The following is a 17,886-nucleotide window of genomic DNA, read 5'->3' on the forward strand; positions in this document are numbered from 1 at the left end:
ACGACACTACTGTACCAACATTTTTTAACTTTAGTCAATAATTCAGATGAAATTAAAATGTAATCAATGCGTGAATGGGTTTTGTATGAGCTTGAACAGCAAGAGTATTCCCTGTCTTTTGGGTTCTGTGTCCTCCAGATTTCAATCAATTTTAGGTATTTCATATAACTGGTCAGTGTTTTCCTGGTTCGCATTTGAGTTCTGTCTGCTTGGGTTGATCTGTCCAGCTCCGGGTCAAGGGCACAGTTAAAGTCTCCTCAGTGATATTGAATCCCTCCAAGTTGGCTACGGTAAAAAAAGTCTTTCAAAAAAGAGTGGATTGTCCTCATTTGGACCATACACATTTATGAGATTAATTTTTTGTGATAAAATATCCCCAGATATTATGAATAACCTCCCAAATGGATCTTGGATAATTTTTGTAACTTGAAATGGCATGGATCTATGTATGAGAGTTATGGCCCCACTTGCATGAGTTTTAAATGAAGCATGATGCACCTGACCGGCACCTTTTGGTCAATGTTGTAATTTCTGAGGCTACTATGTGGGATTCTTGTAAAAGACTATCTTAGATTTCAGATGCTTTATTCTGTTTATTATCTGTTTCAGTTTTCGTCAGCTTTCTATTCCCCTGACATTCCAGCTTGACACTATAACTTCCATATTAGTTTTGTTTTGCTGTATCCATGAATAGTCTTGGCACTGAGGCAATGTTATGGTATTGTGAGGAACCATAAAATTGAAAATAAAGGAAAAACGAAAAGAAGAGAAAACAGATAGCAAAGACAAACAAACAAACAAAGTGTCATGAATAGTCGCTGTTATAGGAAAGATGAGACTAGGTCGACTCACTTCGATATTTATCTATCCTATCAGGGTTGCAGAACAGTCATATAAGTCCTTAGATGGGTACTGTATTACACCAACAGGGATGTGACCTTTAGTTTAGGATTTCATTTTCTTTTACTCAAGAGTAATCTCATTACTTCAGGAATACTATAAATAATATGTAACATGAATCTCAAATTTAACCATATAATTCCTTAGACTGTCAGATTAAAACAAGTAAACTAGAAAAGCACTCGGAGAGCGCAGACCTCCGCCAGGCCATCTGTTTTGTCTGTCTGTTTTTTGTCTGTTAACAGCATAACTCAAAAGTCATGACAAGAATTCTGTAAAAATTTGGTGAAAATCCGTCATAACTTTTTGAGTTATGCTGTTAACAGACAAACAGACAAACTCGATGATTACATAACCTCCTGGTGGAGGTAATTATCCTGTACTCAAATTATCTCTTACACAACTGATGAACTGAACTTAGTGTGAAGTTGAACAGGTCTGAGTCTTTTAAGTGTCTCTATATCTGAGAGGAACTCTGACCTCACGACCTCTGGAAGTCACCTGCACAACACTGCGTGGAGATGAGCTCTGTGGCGTACACTGCAGCTGAAGCTGACTGTGTCTGATCAGCAACCTGGTTCCTGAGGCCAGTACGGACCACAGGTCTAGGGCTTTTGGGCTGCTGCACAGGAGATCCAGGTGGCTGCGACTGCTGGTCTGGTGGGTCAGCAGACTGTGGAACGGCCTGCAGATGTCTCCGGTTGTGATGCATTACAGCTCCGTCGTCTGTCTCCACCATGTAAGATCGTGGCACCTCCCGATGACTCTAGCAGATGTCTTCCACCCCTTCTCTCCATCCAGTTTTACCTTGACGTCCTGCCAAGGTTTAGAGCAGGGAGAGACAGCGCAGAATGACGACGATCATGGAAGAACTGGTAAGCAGACTTGGTCTGGATGTCTTTCTGCTGGACTTGCTGTCGGTCCACAGGAGCAGATCGCAGCTTGTTCTCCAGCACAGGAAGTGTTGTTCGGATTTCTCTCCCAGTCATAACCGAAGCTGGGTTTGCCCCTGTCGCAGCAAGATGTGGGTCAGGTTGCTTTAAGATGTGTTTTGCAGTCTGTACGGCACGCTCCCAGCGCCGTTAGCCTGGGAGTAATGGGGGCTAGATGTTGTGTGTACGAACCCATACTCTCGGCTGAAGTCTTGAAACTCTGCGGACGTGGACTGAGTGCCGTTATCACTCACTAGTTCCAAGGGAATGCCCCACCTCACGAACATACTCTTGAGCCAGTTAATGACTTGACGGCTTGATGTTGTAGACAGGTGAGTGATTTCAATGTCCCAAGAATAGTAGTCTGTCACGATGAGATAATCCTCCTTTCCTGACTCACACAAATCAGCAGCAATACGCTGCCAGGGGCCCTCCGGCAGGGGTGTGGTCAGGAAGGGCTCATGTCTGTGAGCAGGTTTGTTTTCGATGCAGAATTCACATGTGGATACTGTCTGTATGACCTCAGCACCGATGCGCGGCCACCACACAGACATCTTGGCACGTGCACGGCACTGTGTCAGTCCTTGGTGTCCCTCGTGCAACAGTTTTAACACATTTACCCTTAGTGAAGAAGGGATGACCAGCCGGTCTTGGATAGCCTAGGCCATCAGTCTCAGAGAAATGTGCTCTTGCAGTGTAGAATCCATGCAGGGATGGTGACAGCGTTGACTTTGGCGGCCACCCGTACCTGATGAAATGCACGATCCTCTGCAGGTCTGTGTCATGCTGTGTGGCTGTGCGAATTTCACAGAGTTTTTGTGATGAGACAGGTGCATTTGCTATGACAGACTCGAGATATGCTTGTACCTCCTGATCTGTGCTCTCATCTCTCACGTCAGTCAGCAGGCTCCGGGAGAGAGCATAGGCGACGACCAGCTGTTTCCCTGGAATGTGCTCGGCCACCACGTGAAACCTTAAGAGTCGCATCAAGAGTCTCTGGCACCTTGGAGGTGCTTTGTCCAAGTCATATGTTTATGAGCGGCACCAGTGGTTGTGAGCCGTCTGCAGGCGGAAGCCATCCATGCCCTGCACATAACGTGCAAACCGCTCGCACGCCCACAAGCCTGCCAGACACCCTTTTTCGATTTGAGAATATCTCTTCTCTGCATCTGACAGCGTGCAGGAGCAGAATGCCACTGGCTTTAAGCCGTCCTTCTGTTCTTGCAACAGTGCTGCTCCTAAGCCAAAGCTGCTTGCGTCGGCGCTGATGACAGTCTTCCTGTTTGTGTCGTAATAAGCGAGAGCTGGGGCTGACACCAGCATGGCTTTAACAGCAGCAAATGTCTGTTCTTGCACGTCACTCCATATCCACTGGCTTTCTCTCCTCAACAGGCAAGTGATTGGGTGCAGTTTCGTAGAGAGGTCAGGCAGGAACCTCCCAACGTAGTTGATGAGACCCAGGACTTGGCGAAGCTCCTCCAAGTTGGTCGGACTTGGCATGTCTGTGATAGCTTTCACTTTAGCAGGGTCAGGTTTCATGCCCTCAGCACTGATGATGTGACCGAAGTATCTTATCTCTGACTGAGCAAAATAGCACTTTGCTTTGTTCAGTTTCAGGCCGCTGTCTTTCACAGTCCTCAGAACAGCGTTCAGTCGCTTGTCGTGCTCCTCTTTACTTTCTCCAAACACGAGTATGTCGTCCATCACCACGACAACTCTCTCATGACCTTCAGCAGTGTTGATATTTGTCTTTGGAAGATTTCTGGAGCTGAGGTACTTCCGAATGGCAGGCTTCGGAAGCAGAATCTGCCAGTCGAGGTTATGACTGTTGTCAGCTTTTGGCTGGTTGCATCCAAAGGATTTGCCAAAATCCACAGGAAGCGTCCAAGGTGGAAAACACTTTTGCTCCGGCCAGTTTTGGGGCAATATCTTCAAGAGTTGGCAGGATGTAATGCTCACGTTTCACAGCTTTGTTGAAGTGTTTGAGATTGACGCAAACCCTCAGTTTGTCTCGGTTCTTCTTTTCCACTGGAACGATTGGGGCACACCAATCGGTGGGCTCCGTGACCTCCTCTATTATCCCCATGGCAAGTATACGCTTCAGTTCTGTCCCACTTTTACAGGAGAGGGAATGGATGCGTCGTGGCGCAGTCAGAATGTAGGGCTCGGCACCTGCCTTCAGTTCAATTTTCACAGGATCACACTTTAGCAAACCGATGTCCCCAAACACGTCGGCTAACATGTTTGTGTTGACGCCATTAATGCGCTTGACCAACCCCATCCTCTTGGCAACAGTCCCTCCTAATAGGTTGTGAGCATACGGGCCCTTTATGACGGTGACCCAGTAGCGGTAGTTCTGTCCTTTAAACTGAGTTTTGGCCAGGAACTTGCCAATACATTGTACTTTACCTCCAGGACTGGTGACTGGTGGTATTTTCCTTGTTGGGACCAATCTTGGGCTCTGGTGCAGTCTGTTAAATGCAGTCTGTGACATTACAGTGATGTCAGCGCCTGTGTCGATTTTAAATTCGACTATGCTGTCATTTACAGGCAGCTCCACGAGCCACTCATCGTCAGTGTCTGGCTGCTTGATTACAGCTGGCTTAGTTTCAGTCACTGCGCCAAGGAAAAACATGTCCCCGTCCCCCTCTGATGGTTGTCAGAGACTACTGCCACTTCTTTCAGCATTTTTGTTTGACAGGCTGCTTCGAAATGTCCCATTTTGGTATACTTTCGGCACCTCTTATTCTTAGCTGGGCAGGGTTGTTTTTTTCCATGTGGTCTAGCACAGCGAGAACATGCAACAGAGTTTTTATGCTCACCATGCTCCTGCTTCTGCCGCTGTTGTCCGCCATTGTCACTCCTTTTACCACGAAACTGCCGCCTTTCTTGTCTCGCTGCATCCACTGCACAATCTGCGTGCAGGCTCACGTTCTGCTGCTTAATTTGTTCACTCTGGCGTGCTACTTGGATAGCTCTTTCGAGCGAGAGGTCCGGCTCGAGTTGCAACTTTTGAGAGACTTCATTGTCGGATATGCCAATAACAATCCTGTCTCTGATTTGTTCGTCTTTTGTCCCTTTGAACTCACAATACTGTGCCAACTCATACAGTCCTCTGACAAAAGCCTCGACAGACTCACCGGGCCTCTGTACTCTCATGTGGAAGCACGCCCTGTCGTGAATAACGTTCCTTTTGGGCACGAAGTGGTCGCTGAATTTCTCCATTACCTTTTAGTAGTCGAGCTCTGGAGAATGCCCGGCGGCTCCCTCCTCTTCTTCGTCAGCTCGGTCGTACACGAAAGAGTCGTAAATGGCCTCTGCCTCCTTTCCCAAAGCGTAGAGAAGCATGTTCACCTGCACTTCACTGCTGTCTTTATCCAGCTTTGACGCCACTTGGAAGCGGTCGAATCGCCGGCGCCACATCGGCCGTTCAGCAGGGCGGGTGAGGTCAAAAGGCTCTGGTGCTCCGAACTTTGCCATTATTCACACTGTGTAGCCGTCCTGTCGGCCACTTCTGACACCATGTCATGAATAGTCACTGTTGTAGGAAAGATGAGAACTAGGTCGACTCACTTCGGCATTTATCTTGCCATTTATTAGCAGGTAACACACAACGGTACACCTGCGTTGTTCCTGTGTAAACACACTGATGACGTCACTGGCACGACTACGGCAACCTGTTTGTCGCGTATCATCACACAAAGGTGCAAGTCTAAACCCACTTTGTCCCTCCCCTATCGTAGGAAGACAGACAGAACCTAGCCCCAACATTCCAGCATTTCTCCATCTGAAATGCATTCCCTTTCCCCATAATTTATTCCCTGGGGAACGTTGGTCCACAACTCTTGAGGAACAACTAGTCAACGTGATTTGACCTAGATTCAAATCAAAATAACTTGTGCACTTAAAACTCTTAGTGTTTCTCCCTTCAGGTTTATAGCATTTTATATATACAGATATTATAACATTCACTATCATTTGTAAGGTGAACATTACTGAACATGTAAACAGATAAAAAAAACAGCTCACTTTAATCTGTTTTTAAATTATATTGAACATTGTGGTGATCTGAAACCGATCAGTTATTTTTCTGTAAGAGTTCAGTGTGCCGCGGCAGTGAAGATGGCTCCAGCTTTGCAGCATCCCGTTCACTGGCCCACACATCTGTTGTGTTCACTCCAGCTGCTGGATGCTGTTGCAGAATTCTTCAGCCTCTTGTGGTGTAGAGAAGAGGTGGATCTTCCCCTTATGTAGCACTCTAAGATGGCAGGGGTTGTGGTGGAATCCACGGAAAACCTTAATGTTGACAAACAGCTTGGTGACAGAGTTGAATTCATGGTGAATCTGGACCATTTCTGCAGAGAGATCCTGTACAAATAAAATCTTGACTCCATCGTGTGTGATGTCCTGCCGCCTTGATTCCAGATAGACAAACTCTTTCTCCTGAAACTTGAGGAAACGGATGAGAACCGCTCTACTTTGGTTGGCTTCCCTGACACCAGTGTGCGGTGCACCTGCTCCAGCGTGAATGATGTGTAAGGGGTGTACCAGCCATTGTGGTAATATGTCCTTAATGAAGTCAAAGAGTGACTTTTGCCCCTCAGCTCCCTCTCGTATACCGAACAGTCGTAGATTCTTTCTTCTGCTCCTGTTTTTCAGGTCGTCAGTCTTATTTTCAAGATAAGCAATGCCTTTGGAGGCAGAGTTGAAGGCAGCCCGAGACTTCTCAAGCACTTCTTCAACTTTATGGATGCAGCATTCAGCTTTCCTCGATGCGTGTTGCGTTGGATGAGACATCCCGTTTAACGTCTGCAACTGTGCTTTCTAATGTATTCAATGTCCGGGCCATAACGGTCAGATGAGTGTCAATGCTATCCAACTTGTTTCCAAAGTCTGACCGAAGTGCCTTTAGCTCATTTAGAATTGCAGCTGTATTAGCCATTTGGCTAGTCTCCTGGTCACTTGGTGAGCTCATTAAAGTTGTTTTGGAGATTGTCTTGCGCGTCCGAGTGAAAATGTCACACTGTTTGGTTACTTGCGGATTAGACATCCCATCGCTGATACTAAATTTTAAAAGTTGGCAGTATAATTAAGGAGTTATAGATACATTTGTGCAAAGTTTGACAGGGTTCTCTCACTAAGCTGCCATCTTGGTTGTGGTCACGTGACCTCCAAATGGCCATTGTTATGTCTCTCTCTTAAGTATTAAGTCACATTTGGGCCACAAACAAATTCTGCCACTTCCAAAGCTCACTAATGAATACATTATTCTGTGTTTGTGTAACAACAAAAGTGTTATGGGGGGTCAGACCACTTCTTGGCTGGGTAGAGTGACTTCCTAAAGCCTGGACTGGTTATCCATAAGATACAGTATGCTAATTAGTGACCTTGTATCTTTGAGAGCTATGGTAAACAATTTGTTTTTTTCTAGCTTTTATGCTAAGCCAAGCTAACCATCTCCTAGTTCTAGTATCTTATCACTTCATCCTCAGCAGAACTAGGATTTTGATCTTCTCAGCTAAGTCTTGGTAAGAAATCTAAGAAGTGTATTTCACTGAACTTCAATTTTTTCCTGCAGGCATGTAAAATATTACGGAGAAAAGTTTGCAGTCTTTCACCTATTTGAAATATACTGATTGTATGGATGGAGCTGTGCTACAAAAGTGGTCTGAGTATTTCTTATGGTCATTTTGAAAGCCTTTTTCTGCTCTGACACTGGAATTCAATGTAGGTATACCAAAATCCAAGGTGCCAGCAGTACTTTGTGAGGATGCCAGCTAAAAAACTTTTTTTAATCTTCATGCCTACGTGACACTCAATGTATAGTTTTGGATTAAGTATCATTTTAATGGTCCAAAATCCAGCAAAAATGTTACATGTCTTACATGGATAATTAATCATATAAACAGAAATTTTGAGAGGGATTATTTTCTAGATGACAGTGTCTGAGAGTGCGCAGATTTTTTTAAAGCAGATTTCGAACGTTGCAAAGGTCTAATTTCATTATAGCTTGCTATAAAGACATCAGGCTACTTACATTGCCAGTTAGTGTAACCTGAGTTGAGATCAAAATGTTGAAACAAGACTGTATTTTCTACTTGCTGTGCAATAAATGTGGACTGAGCAAAATGTCTGGAACAAAATGAACACATAAAAGTGAAGATGGTGGTGGGTGGTCGCAGTGATCTGGTTTGTCCGTTTCCATTGTTTCTCATCCATGAAAACAAGGGCCAAGGGTTTCTTTATCTGTCTGAGTTGGAGGTTTAGCGTTTCTCTATATTTTTTGTATAAATACTCATGTTGTATGCATCGACATGGAAAAGTCAAGCTACAATTCTGTGAGATCTTAAATTAGTCATGGCCGTTTTGGCTAAATGTCATGCCAACCTGTTTGTGTGTACCTGTGTGTAAGAGTAAATGAGTGTGTACTGAGCTGATATCAAAAACTGGACAGCTGCCAAACTCAAAAAGGATAATGGTCTACTCTGACAAAGAAAATGAGCAGAAATCCTAGGTGGTCAGTTCTTGTCCAAAACATGATGCCTCCAATGAGGTGTGTGTGTCAGTGTGTGTAGTCATGCATATGCTGATGTGTGCTAGTACACATTTGTTCTGTTGTGATTGTGTTTGTGCATTATTGTGTGGTTTTCAGGAGGAAGCCAGGGATTTCAAAGCTATGAAATCATCTAAGGCTGTTGTGTTTTATAGGTGTTTAACTAGACTGTTTGTATTCATACAGGCCTCACCGAGCACCATTCACTGGAGCACCTACGAAAAGCTCATTTAAGCAACTCTGAACGTTGCCTCAGATTTTCCGCATGACTCAGAGGTTAAAGAACGGTGCTTTGAACTACCAGTCTACATCAGAATATCGCATTCACTGAACTGTCTGAACCCTAAACTGGGAAGTAACTGTTTATTCGGGATCTTCATTTGATTTGTGTCAGAGATGTTCGGAAAAGGTCATAACGTCCCTTTGGAGACAACAGCAGTGATTTAAATACTGACTTGTCTTTGAAGAAGCGTCGGAATCCAAAGGCCACCAGCTTGAAGACAGACTCCAGAACAAAAATGAAAGTGAAGATGTAGTTACAGATCTTCAGAGCCTCATCCAGTTCCTGAGAGAGAAATTATAAAATGTTAAAGATTCATAAACTGCACAAGCATCAATCTTAACAAGTCTGTAAACCCAGCATTAAATTTTCTGCTGCTCTACCATAATGAGCCATGGCTTTCATCAACAGTCATTTATGAAAATGTGCTGAAACTGCACAGAAAACCTCCTTGCTATTTTTTTTTCATATTTTAACAGGAAAACACTTTTGACCTGACTTGATTGCACTAAATGGCTTATTATGGTGGATATTTTTGTTTTCTGTAGGTAAACAGCTTACAGTCCTTGCATAAAATACCAAAGAGTACATTTTGAAAGCACTGCCCTTTTCGCCAGAATTAGCCATTCCATTAATAGATCATTCACATCACCCTCCACTCTTTCCTCCCTAATTCTCTATTGAAAATGCCATTAGAATCAAAGTGTCCATTTTTGCCTGAGGGACACTCACAGTGCCCATCTGCATGTAAAAACTGACCTTTAGCTAAGAGACGTGGGACTAGGGAACTGGTGGTCAGCACGGATTTCACTAAATTCTCACTGGTGAGAATTTACCACTGGTAATGCAGCGACCAGCGTTTGGGTCCAGTTTGCAGTGCAGCTCTTTATTCCGCTGTCTTCCTTTCTGCCCAACAATCTATGAAACTTTATGCTAAGCACAGACCCTCTATTCTACTGAAAGACATTATATGTTACCTAATATCCTTCTATTGTAACCCCCAACAATTCATCTATAAAGTACTTCCCTTCCACCTAACAATCTTCTATTCTACTGAGAGACATTCTGTGCTACCAAACATTCTTCTATTTCAACTGAAGTCATTCCATCTACCAAACATATTTCAATCCTATCCAAAGGCATTTACTTTTACTAAACTTCTTATTTTACCTACAGAGATTGCACTCTCTTCAACAACCTTCTATTCTACTAAACAACCTTCTATCCCACAAGTAACCACATGTTCTGCCGAAATACTTCTCAAACATTCTACCCAACTGAAGACAATCTGTTCTACCAAACAAAGTTCTAGACTACCTACAGTAAATCTTTGTCTAACAATTTTGTATTTCAATCAAAGTCATTTCACCTGCAAAACATCCTTCTTTTCCATGTAATGACATTCTATTTTAGCAATTCTCTGATTCTACCTAGATACTGAAATCAATTCAATGACATTCTGTAGTATAAAGCAGTCTTCTATCATATCGAATATCCTCCTGTTATGACAAAATACTTGTCATTCTTCCAACCAACATGCTGTCCAACTAAAGACACTCTATTCTATCCTACAAAGACTGTAATTCCATTCTCTTCTACTCAACAATCTTCCTTCTATTCTTCCTTCTATTTCACCAAACAACATTCTTAATCGACATTAAATGCAATTTAGCAATCTTATGTCCCACTAAATAAAGTTCTACTTGATCAAGCAACGCTCTCTTCTAATGAAAATATTACAAAAAACATTTACTCTTGTATCGAGATAGTCTGGTTTCTGTCAAATGACTTTGCCGTCTACTGGGAAACCTTCTTTCAAACACTTCTTTAATCTAAAGACATTTCTTTAGGCAAATCCTTGTTCTACACCAAAAGACCTTCTATTCAACCCAAAGACTTTCTATTGTGCCAGATCACCTTCTCTAGTATTAGCGGACTGTCATAAACTGCTTCATTCATGCATCACACAATCTCTCACTCCTATTAGTTCACTTGGCAAAATATAAACCGCTGCTCAGATTCCTTGAGAGCAGAAGCTCAACCAACAAATCTAACTGTATAGCATTTACTACCCACCTAATAGCCTTTCTATGTTATTAGCATCCAGCTGCCGTCCAGTCTACATTACTAGCTCCTTATCTGCACTGCAACACCCTTGCATGGTTTTTCTCTTGCTAAATAAAACTTCCCTCAACCACCTTTTTTCCCACCTCCACCTCAAGGTTCTGAGCAAGCAGGTGGCCAACAATATGATACATAAAGTGATATGAAATATTTCAAAATGATTAAAGGAAAAATTCCAGATGTCATAGCCGCCTTATGGCGATTACAATTTGGGCTATAAATCCTAAGTATCCGTACTAGACCTCAGGGATACTTAGGATACATATAATTACCTTTTGAGTGAACCAGATGGCTGAGATTTGTGGTACCCCAGGATATCTTCAAATTCTACAGTTTAAAGCATTTCTCTATTTCGGTGACTGTGCAATGATCTTTTATTTATTGTTTCGACCTCCCTTTTATAGTTCACCACTGGCTTTCTCACCAGGCTTTTAAAATTTGTATCAAGCTTTCATTTCTTTTCTCATTGTGATTTTCTGATCCCTCTCCCCTCCTTGTTTAAAAATCTAATACGACAGTTTTTAAAGGTTACTTTTATTAGTAGTAGTAGTATTTTATTATTGTTGGAACAGCTTGTATAACTGACACTGTCTCTTGAGCTCTCCTGCAGCTATAAAGTTGGTGTTCCAGGAAGATTAAACTAATATTCCAATGGTGTTCATTTTAAATGGCCAATGCAGAGTCATATATATTTTAGAATGAAGGCTTAAACAGCTAATTTTCAGTTTTTGTGGCATGAAAATGAGCCAATATTCATTTAAATTTGTTCATTCTCATTCCAGAACATTCTAAAATGTTTCGTAGAATTCAAGTTTTTCTCCTAAATTTTATTTGCGGCAAGATTAAAATGCCTTTGACTCCAAGACACCATGTTGTACATTATTATATATCATACAAGGCAATTTAACTCTGAAATCTGTGTAGCTGCTGATATGCATTTGTAATGACTGACCAGTGCTGGCTGAAGACAAACTCTAAGAATATTCAAGCCAAGTCTGTTTTCAGAGGTACCTTGAGGCACCAGGTATTGATATTTGAAGCAAAGCCCCCCCCCCCCCCCCCCAACCCACTCCTGACCTGAGGTTGCTGGTAGTGCTCCATGGACATGGTGATGACGTTGAGGCCTATTACAATGGTGATGAACAGGTCCAGGTAGTGACTGGTGCACATCTTGTGGATGAGCAGGCGAGTGGGGAGTAATCGGAGTAGTAGGGCTTACTCTGAGCTTCTGTTGGAAGTGGGAAATGGTGGGAGGTTGGGGGTACAAGGAGCGGGGGTAAGGAGGTGGTGGTAGTGGAGGTGGAGGAGGAGGAGGAGGAGGAAGGGAAGGGTGGCATTCAAAAAGTGAGACATCAAGAAATATACTGGGAAACCGTACAGTGCACCTGCAAATATTGAGGACTGGAGTCACGGAAACCTCTCTGAAAGAATAGTTGTTAGTGGAACATGATAGAAATAATGAAGTCACTCATGATGGTTGGCTCGCATTAGGAATGTGAGAGAATGTAAAGAGATGTGAAGAGATTACACAAGGTAGGTCGGATAATGGTCAGAGAGAAAGGGAAAGTCCAGCCAAGCATGCCTATGCATTGGGCTGCAGTCATGACTAATCAAATCAACAGTTACTTAAATTAACTCCCCTCTCAGCGAGCATGATGAGATATAAATAGCATTGCTCAGTGTTTGTCAGTGGTTCCATGGAGGAGGCTGCTATCAGGATATTTCAGTCTGGAGATGTGGCCACGTCTCCCTTCATCTCTCTGGTCATCATGTGACTTAGCCTCTCTTCATCTCTTTCACTCCCCTCCTCTCAGGAGAAGAACATAACACAGTGGGAAAGTTTTCCATACTCATCCATCACTTGGTTCCTCGCCTCTTCCCTGCCTTCCATAAAGAATGGATGGATGGTTTGGAAGTTTGGATGAGGAGGAGAGAGGAAGCTCGCACCATCGATCACATATCACTCCATCAGTGAAGGAGAGACTAGAGGTCAGACAAGGGAAAGGGAATCACGCACACACACAAAGTTAAAAGTCCTTTGAGTGCTGTGAGCACTCCCTATCTGCCCAGTTAGCACAGGTGTGCTGCTGTTGCAGCAGCTGATTCCCAGGTGTGTGTATACTGTATGTGTGTGTTCAACGCGTGGTTTGTGCCAAGTGGGTTCCCTATTGAACCACTCATAAATCAGGGAATAAGGACAGGAGAGCTGAGCAAGCAGAGCCGATTAACAGAGTAAATTTAGCCACCCATACCTGATGTTAAATATATATTTGCATCTTTTGGGATTGAAATTTATCTCTTGAGATAAACCCTACCAGGTGCAGAGTTATTACAAATGTGGAGCAGAGAATATCCGTAATGCATTCTGTGATGTGTTCAGCAACTGCAGTAAAGGATTTCACGTAAATAGAATATATATTCGCATTTCAGTTGTGTATTAATAGCAGTCGCAGTCGAAAACCAGCACTGGCTGACCTGCAGACACCACATTAATATTATTTATGTTTCTATCTAAATAAAAACAAGAACAATTCAAATAAATCACGACCATTATTCAAAAAAAAAAAATCATATATTCAAACAAAATAAAGGCTACATCAAATATACTGTGGTGAATAAAATTACCCATATTATAAGGTGATGTGGTCAAACACATCAATCTGCAACAGCTCCTCCTCCGCAGCAGAAATACTATTTTCATTCATCAGTTACCTTAACAAAACATTCTTTGATCCAGTATTCATTTAGTGAAAGTGAAATTTAACACTTCTGCTAATGCTTCAAATTAAGTAACTGTCAAAAGGGAGAGGATATGCTGTCTGAACTCTTTGAGGTTTTTAATGTAAAAGTTCTGTGCAAGAAACTCGGAATTTAAGTGCAGGTACACTGAACAAATGTAGTGACTGGAATTAACTAGTGTGAGCACTGTTTGTGTGAAAAATAGGAGTTAAAGGGCGTACAGAGAGCTCAACTGGTTGAGCGAGTGACTCATAGATGCATCAACCTGGGTTTGATTCCAGCTCCCAGCCCTTTATTGAATGTCTTCTCCCTGCTTTCCTGTCTGCCTCTCTACTGTGTCTATCAACAAAAGGCAAAACAAAATAAATACGTAAAAATAGAAGCTAGAAATAGTAGAATGGAATGATGCCTGTCAGTGTTTTTGTTTGTTGTTGTACTGGCCAAACAAACAATTTATTAAGATAATCATGGAGAGTTAATACTGTGCTGCTGGTACTGACAGTGCAAACAGGAAGATGCTCTCATGGTAATTATTTATTGTAAACACCATAAATATGTATTCAAATGAACTGAATCTTTCTAGTTTAATTATTTAAATGTATGAGTTTTGGTGATTCCTTGTTCGCTAGCTTAAAATGTCAAATTTTTAGTTTCAGACCAACTGAAAAACAGAAATTCCTATGACTTGGGACATTGACTTGAAAATAGTAGTTAAATAAGGAACATTGAATAAATTGACTTCACTAAACTTATTAAATTAGTTTTATACAACATAAAACCAGCATATAAGCAGACTTCCCAGAATGCATTGTTTAGAGAGTTAAAACCCTAAAAGATTCTTATTTAATGTAGTTTGTGAAACTGACGTAGTGGAAACTTGTTGAGCATATGCATGATAAATGTTTATGACGTTATGGATGTTTCATTTCATAATAATCAAACAGTTCTAATAATGGCAAATGTTGGATTCAGTCACTCCATTCATAGAACTATCATTTATCTCACTGTATTCATCAGCAGCCTCACAGATTGTCCTTGTACTGACTCTGGCTTCAACAGCAAAGGAAGTTCTCAATGTTGCATTAAGGAGAATTTCTGTAAACTTTGAAAATGTAAATAGGAAACAAGTCTCTCTGTAACCACTGCCTATGTGGCTAGTTGCTTCAACTAAATATCTTGAGTTAATTGAACTTGTTTCATAAAGATCAGCTAGTCTTGCATCTTTAACAACCCATAATGTGACCATGAACTAATCAGTCAATTTAAGTACGGTTCTGACATTTTAATGCAGCAGGGAACCTATGTCTCTAGGCTGAATGAACTTCAAATGATTTACAGTATGAAGGAATTAGGCCTTTCCTCTAGCATCAACCTTCCCGAAAGTGGACCTGATTTATTTTGTTTCACTGCTGTTGAGGTAAATAACAAGGTTGGAGAGTTGTTGAGGTTGGCAGATGTTTGCGCTCTGCTGAGTGCCTTCGAGTTAATTGTTCCATATTTGTGTTCAGAGTGATTTTTGCTGAGAGTTAATACTGTGCCTGCCTGGTAATTATTGATATTGACTACAGGGGAGATGAACCAGAACACTGGTACAGGCGAACCACAGGGCAGCCAGTGGTGGAGTCTGACTACTGCTGAACACCTACAGAGAAGTGTGTGCCTGAAAGTGAAATAATGTGGCTCCTGGTTGTGCATAGCCTGGTTTTTCAAATAAATGTTCTGAAACAAGGCTGACATACTCTGTCACCTGCTTTGCTTTTTAACGCCTCAGGACCTTGCAATTGTCTCTGCACCAACATTTCTTCATCTTGTCAGCTGCTTTTTATAAATGAGACTAACTTTTGGGTGGCTGAACAGATGGCCGCTTAGTAGACAGTGATAAAGCAGATTTAAAGCATCTTGGATAAGTCTGGGCATATGTCTTTGAATTGGAGCAGTTAGATGTTGCCCTGGTGGGATGCAACAGCTTGGTTCCCTGACTGGGAGTTCATATTTATGAGATCCTCCATCATCTTTGGAAGATCAAACATTATTTTCTCTGCTCTACTTACTGTTTGCAGGTGCATGGTGAGCTGAGACAGACAGACACACACATAACAGCGGTCTTACTGTATTGCTTCATCCTTACACTCCCTCATTTATTTAAATATGCTGCAGAAGATGCAGTTGTGGTTTTCTCTGAATAGTCTGTCAAATCTGCTGTTCCATTTACAGACACCTACCTATAGAGTGAAACACATTCAATCACAGCACAAAAAAGTGAAAGCTTAAGTTAGTTTGCCACTTCGAACTTTAGTTTCCCAGAAAAAAGTAATCTGAGGAAGGAAGTAAGCATCGCCGTTAATACTATGGGGGTGAAGAGAGGCCAAGGCTGAACAAGAGATACGGGGATAAGGGAGAAGAATGAAAAGAAAAAGAGACAGAAACCTTTGGCTAAAACTCAAATATGTAGTCTCTAGAGGAGCAGAAAGTGAATAAGTGAGACAAGAAAAGGTGAAAGTTTAGGAAGTCAAATTACACCGGTTGCCCTGACTCTCCTGCTCTTATTTCACTGCTCTTTTCTCCTTCACAGAGAAAAGAAGAAAGCTACTCTCAATGACAAATGGAGTTTTTTTTTTTTTTGCTGCTCTGACTTTCAGTCAAGCTGACATGGGATGATTTTTTTCAGCGAGGTTGTGAAATATTCAGAGGAAGAATGAGGAAATGATTTAGCCCCCATTCTCCCACTTTGGCAAGCTCTGTCTCCGCTCTGCCCTTTTAGTCTCATGTCCTTCACTGATGTGGCAGGTGTAGCCTCTTCTCTAAGCTTTGATATCATTTTGAAAGGATGAGTGCAAATGCAAAGAGGGGTCATGACCAGCCTCTCTGTGAAGGTCACAACATCTGCTCGCTGCATTTCCAGCCTCGCATGTGACACCACTTCCGTGGTTAATTAATATACCTTCAGGACAATCTTCTCAGTGGGACTTAAATCTCATTGTCTTTGTTTAAAGAACTGCAATACATGCAGGTGTTAGTCTGCAAATGGTATTTTGTTATTTGCACCTAAACGGAATAAATGCTTATTCTTTCAATGCAGGTGACCACAAAGACAAACCAGGTTGTCCTTGTTGGGTCCCAACTAAACAGATGCTCAAAATGTTTTGCACTTTATCCTCTGATACTTTTATTGCCAATGTCCACCAGATGTGCTGTGCTGAATGGGACATACGTCGCAAAGATGATCCATTAATACTTTCTACTGTTCAAAAGTTTGGAGTCACTTAGAAATACCAAATGCTGCTATGACTTTGATTCATTGGTGCAATGGCTGCTGCTTCGCTGGATCTCCTCTGAAGGTGTCTGAAGGCTCTGTGGATGTGGTAGTTCTGCAAGACTTTTACAGCTGATTGGAATGTTAGGGTAAGAGGTGTGGACTGATGTAGACAGGGGTTATGGATGAGATGTGGGGACTGAAACAGACTTTAAAGCTTGAATCCTGGATGACAAAGAGAATGACTGTGAGAGGAAGAGAAGAGCACAGGACGTAAAAGCAGCAACATTGCAGCATAAAGGTTATAGATCTGGATGCAAATGAATGAAATGTCAGTCACCCAGCCAATTCTTGTTTCCATCAAACCTCACACTTTTATTAATTTGCTAACATAATTGCACAAGGGTTTTCTAAGTCATCATTTAGCCTTTCAACACCATTAGCAAACACAATGTACCATTAGAACACACGTTTGGTGTTTGCTGGAAATGGGGTTTGTACCCCTATGCAGATATTCCATTAAAAATCATCTGTTTCCAGCTAGAATAATCATTTACCACATTAACTATGTCTAGACTGTATTTCTGATGAATTTATTGCTATCTTCATCGAAAAAAACTGCTTTTCTTTCAAAAAATAATGGCATTTCTAAGTGACCTCAAACTTTTCAATGGTAATGTACATTTGTGTTTATTGTCCTGCTACAGAATGATATTGGGTTTTTCTGGTGATGTAGATGCCAAAAATTTTGCACACTGTTAGGACTGTATTTTTCTGCAAATATTATTTGCAGAAGGGCTGCAGAGTTGATGAAAACATTATTTATCTTAGTATTATGTATGACATTTAAATAACTCATCCCAGGAGATGGCAAAAGGTTGTCTTTTAATGCCACACTGCATCTGACACTAACTGCATATGTTACTTTTTCTCACATTTTAGAGGTTAAGTGAGAACGTAGAGCTGAAACTAAGGGAAAGTATGAGTTTCTACATTTTACAAATGTAGACATTTTACAGTAAGTCTGGTTTGTGGTTTTTCAGTAATTAAGTCAAAAAGCAGCTGCTTCCACAGCAAAAAGAGCTGTATGTACAAGACAAAAAAC

General features: G+C 41.8%; 1 protein-coding gene across 1 annotated transcript in view; it reads right to left on the bottom strand.

Moving 5' to 3' along the window:
- The window catches only part of cacna1g (calcium channel, voltage-dependent, T type, alpha 1G subunit), a 695,215-nt gene that overhangs the window by 53,233 nt on the left and 624,096 nt on the right, over window positions 1-17,886 (bottom strand). Inside the window, 3 exon segments of the mRNA XM_051939241.1 lie at window positions 8,841-8,950; window positions 11,867-11,982; window positions 11,985-12,017. Coding sequence (XP_051795201.1) covers window positions 8,841-8,950; window positions 11,867-11,982; window positions 11,985-12,017 — 259 coding nt within the window.

Source organism: Acanthochromis polyacanthus, chromosome 19, assembly GCF_021347895.1.
Source record: "Acanthochromis polyacanthus isolate Apoly-LR-REF ecotype Palm Island chromosome 19, KAUST_Apoly_ChrSc, whole genome shotgun sequence".
Lineage (NCBI taxonomy): Eukaryota > Metazoa > Chordata > Actinopteri > Pomacentridae > Acanthochromis > Acanthochromis polyacanthus.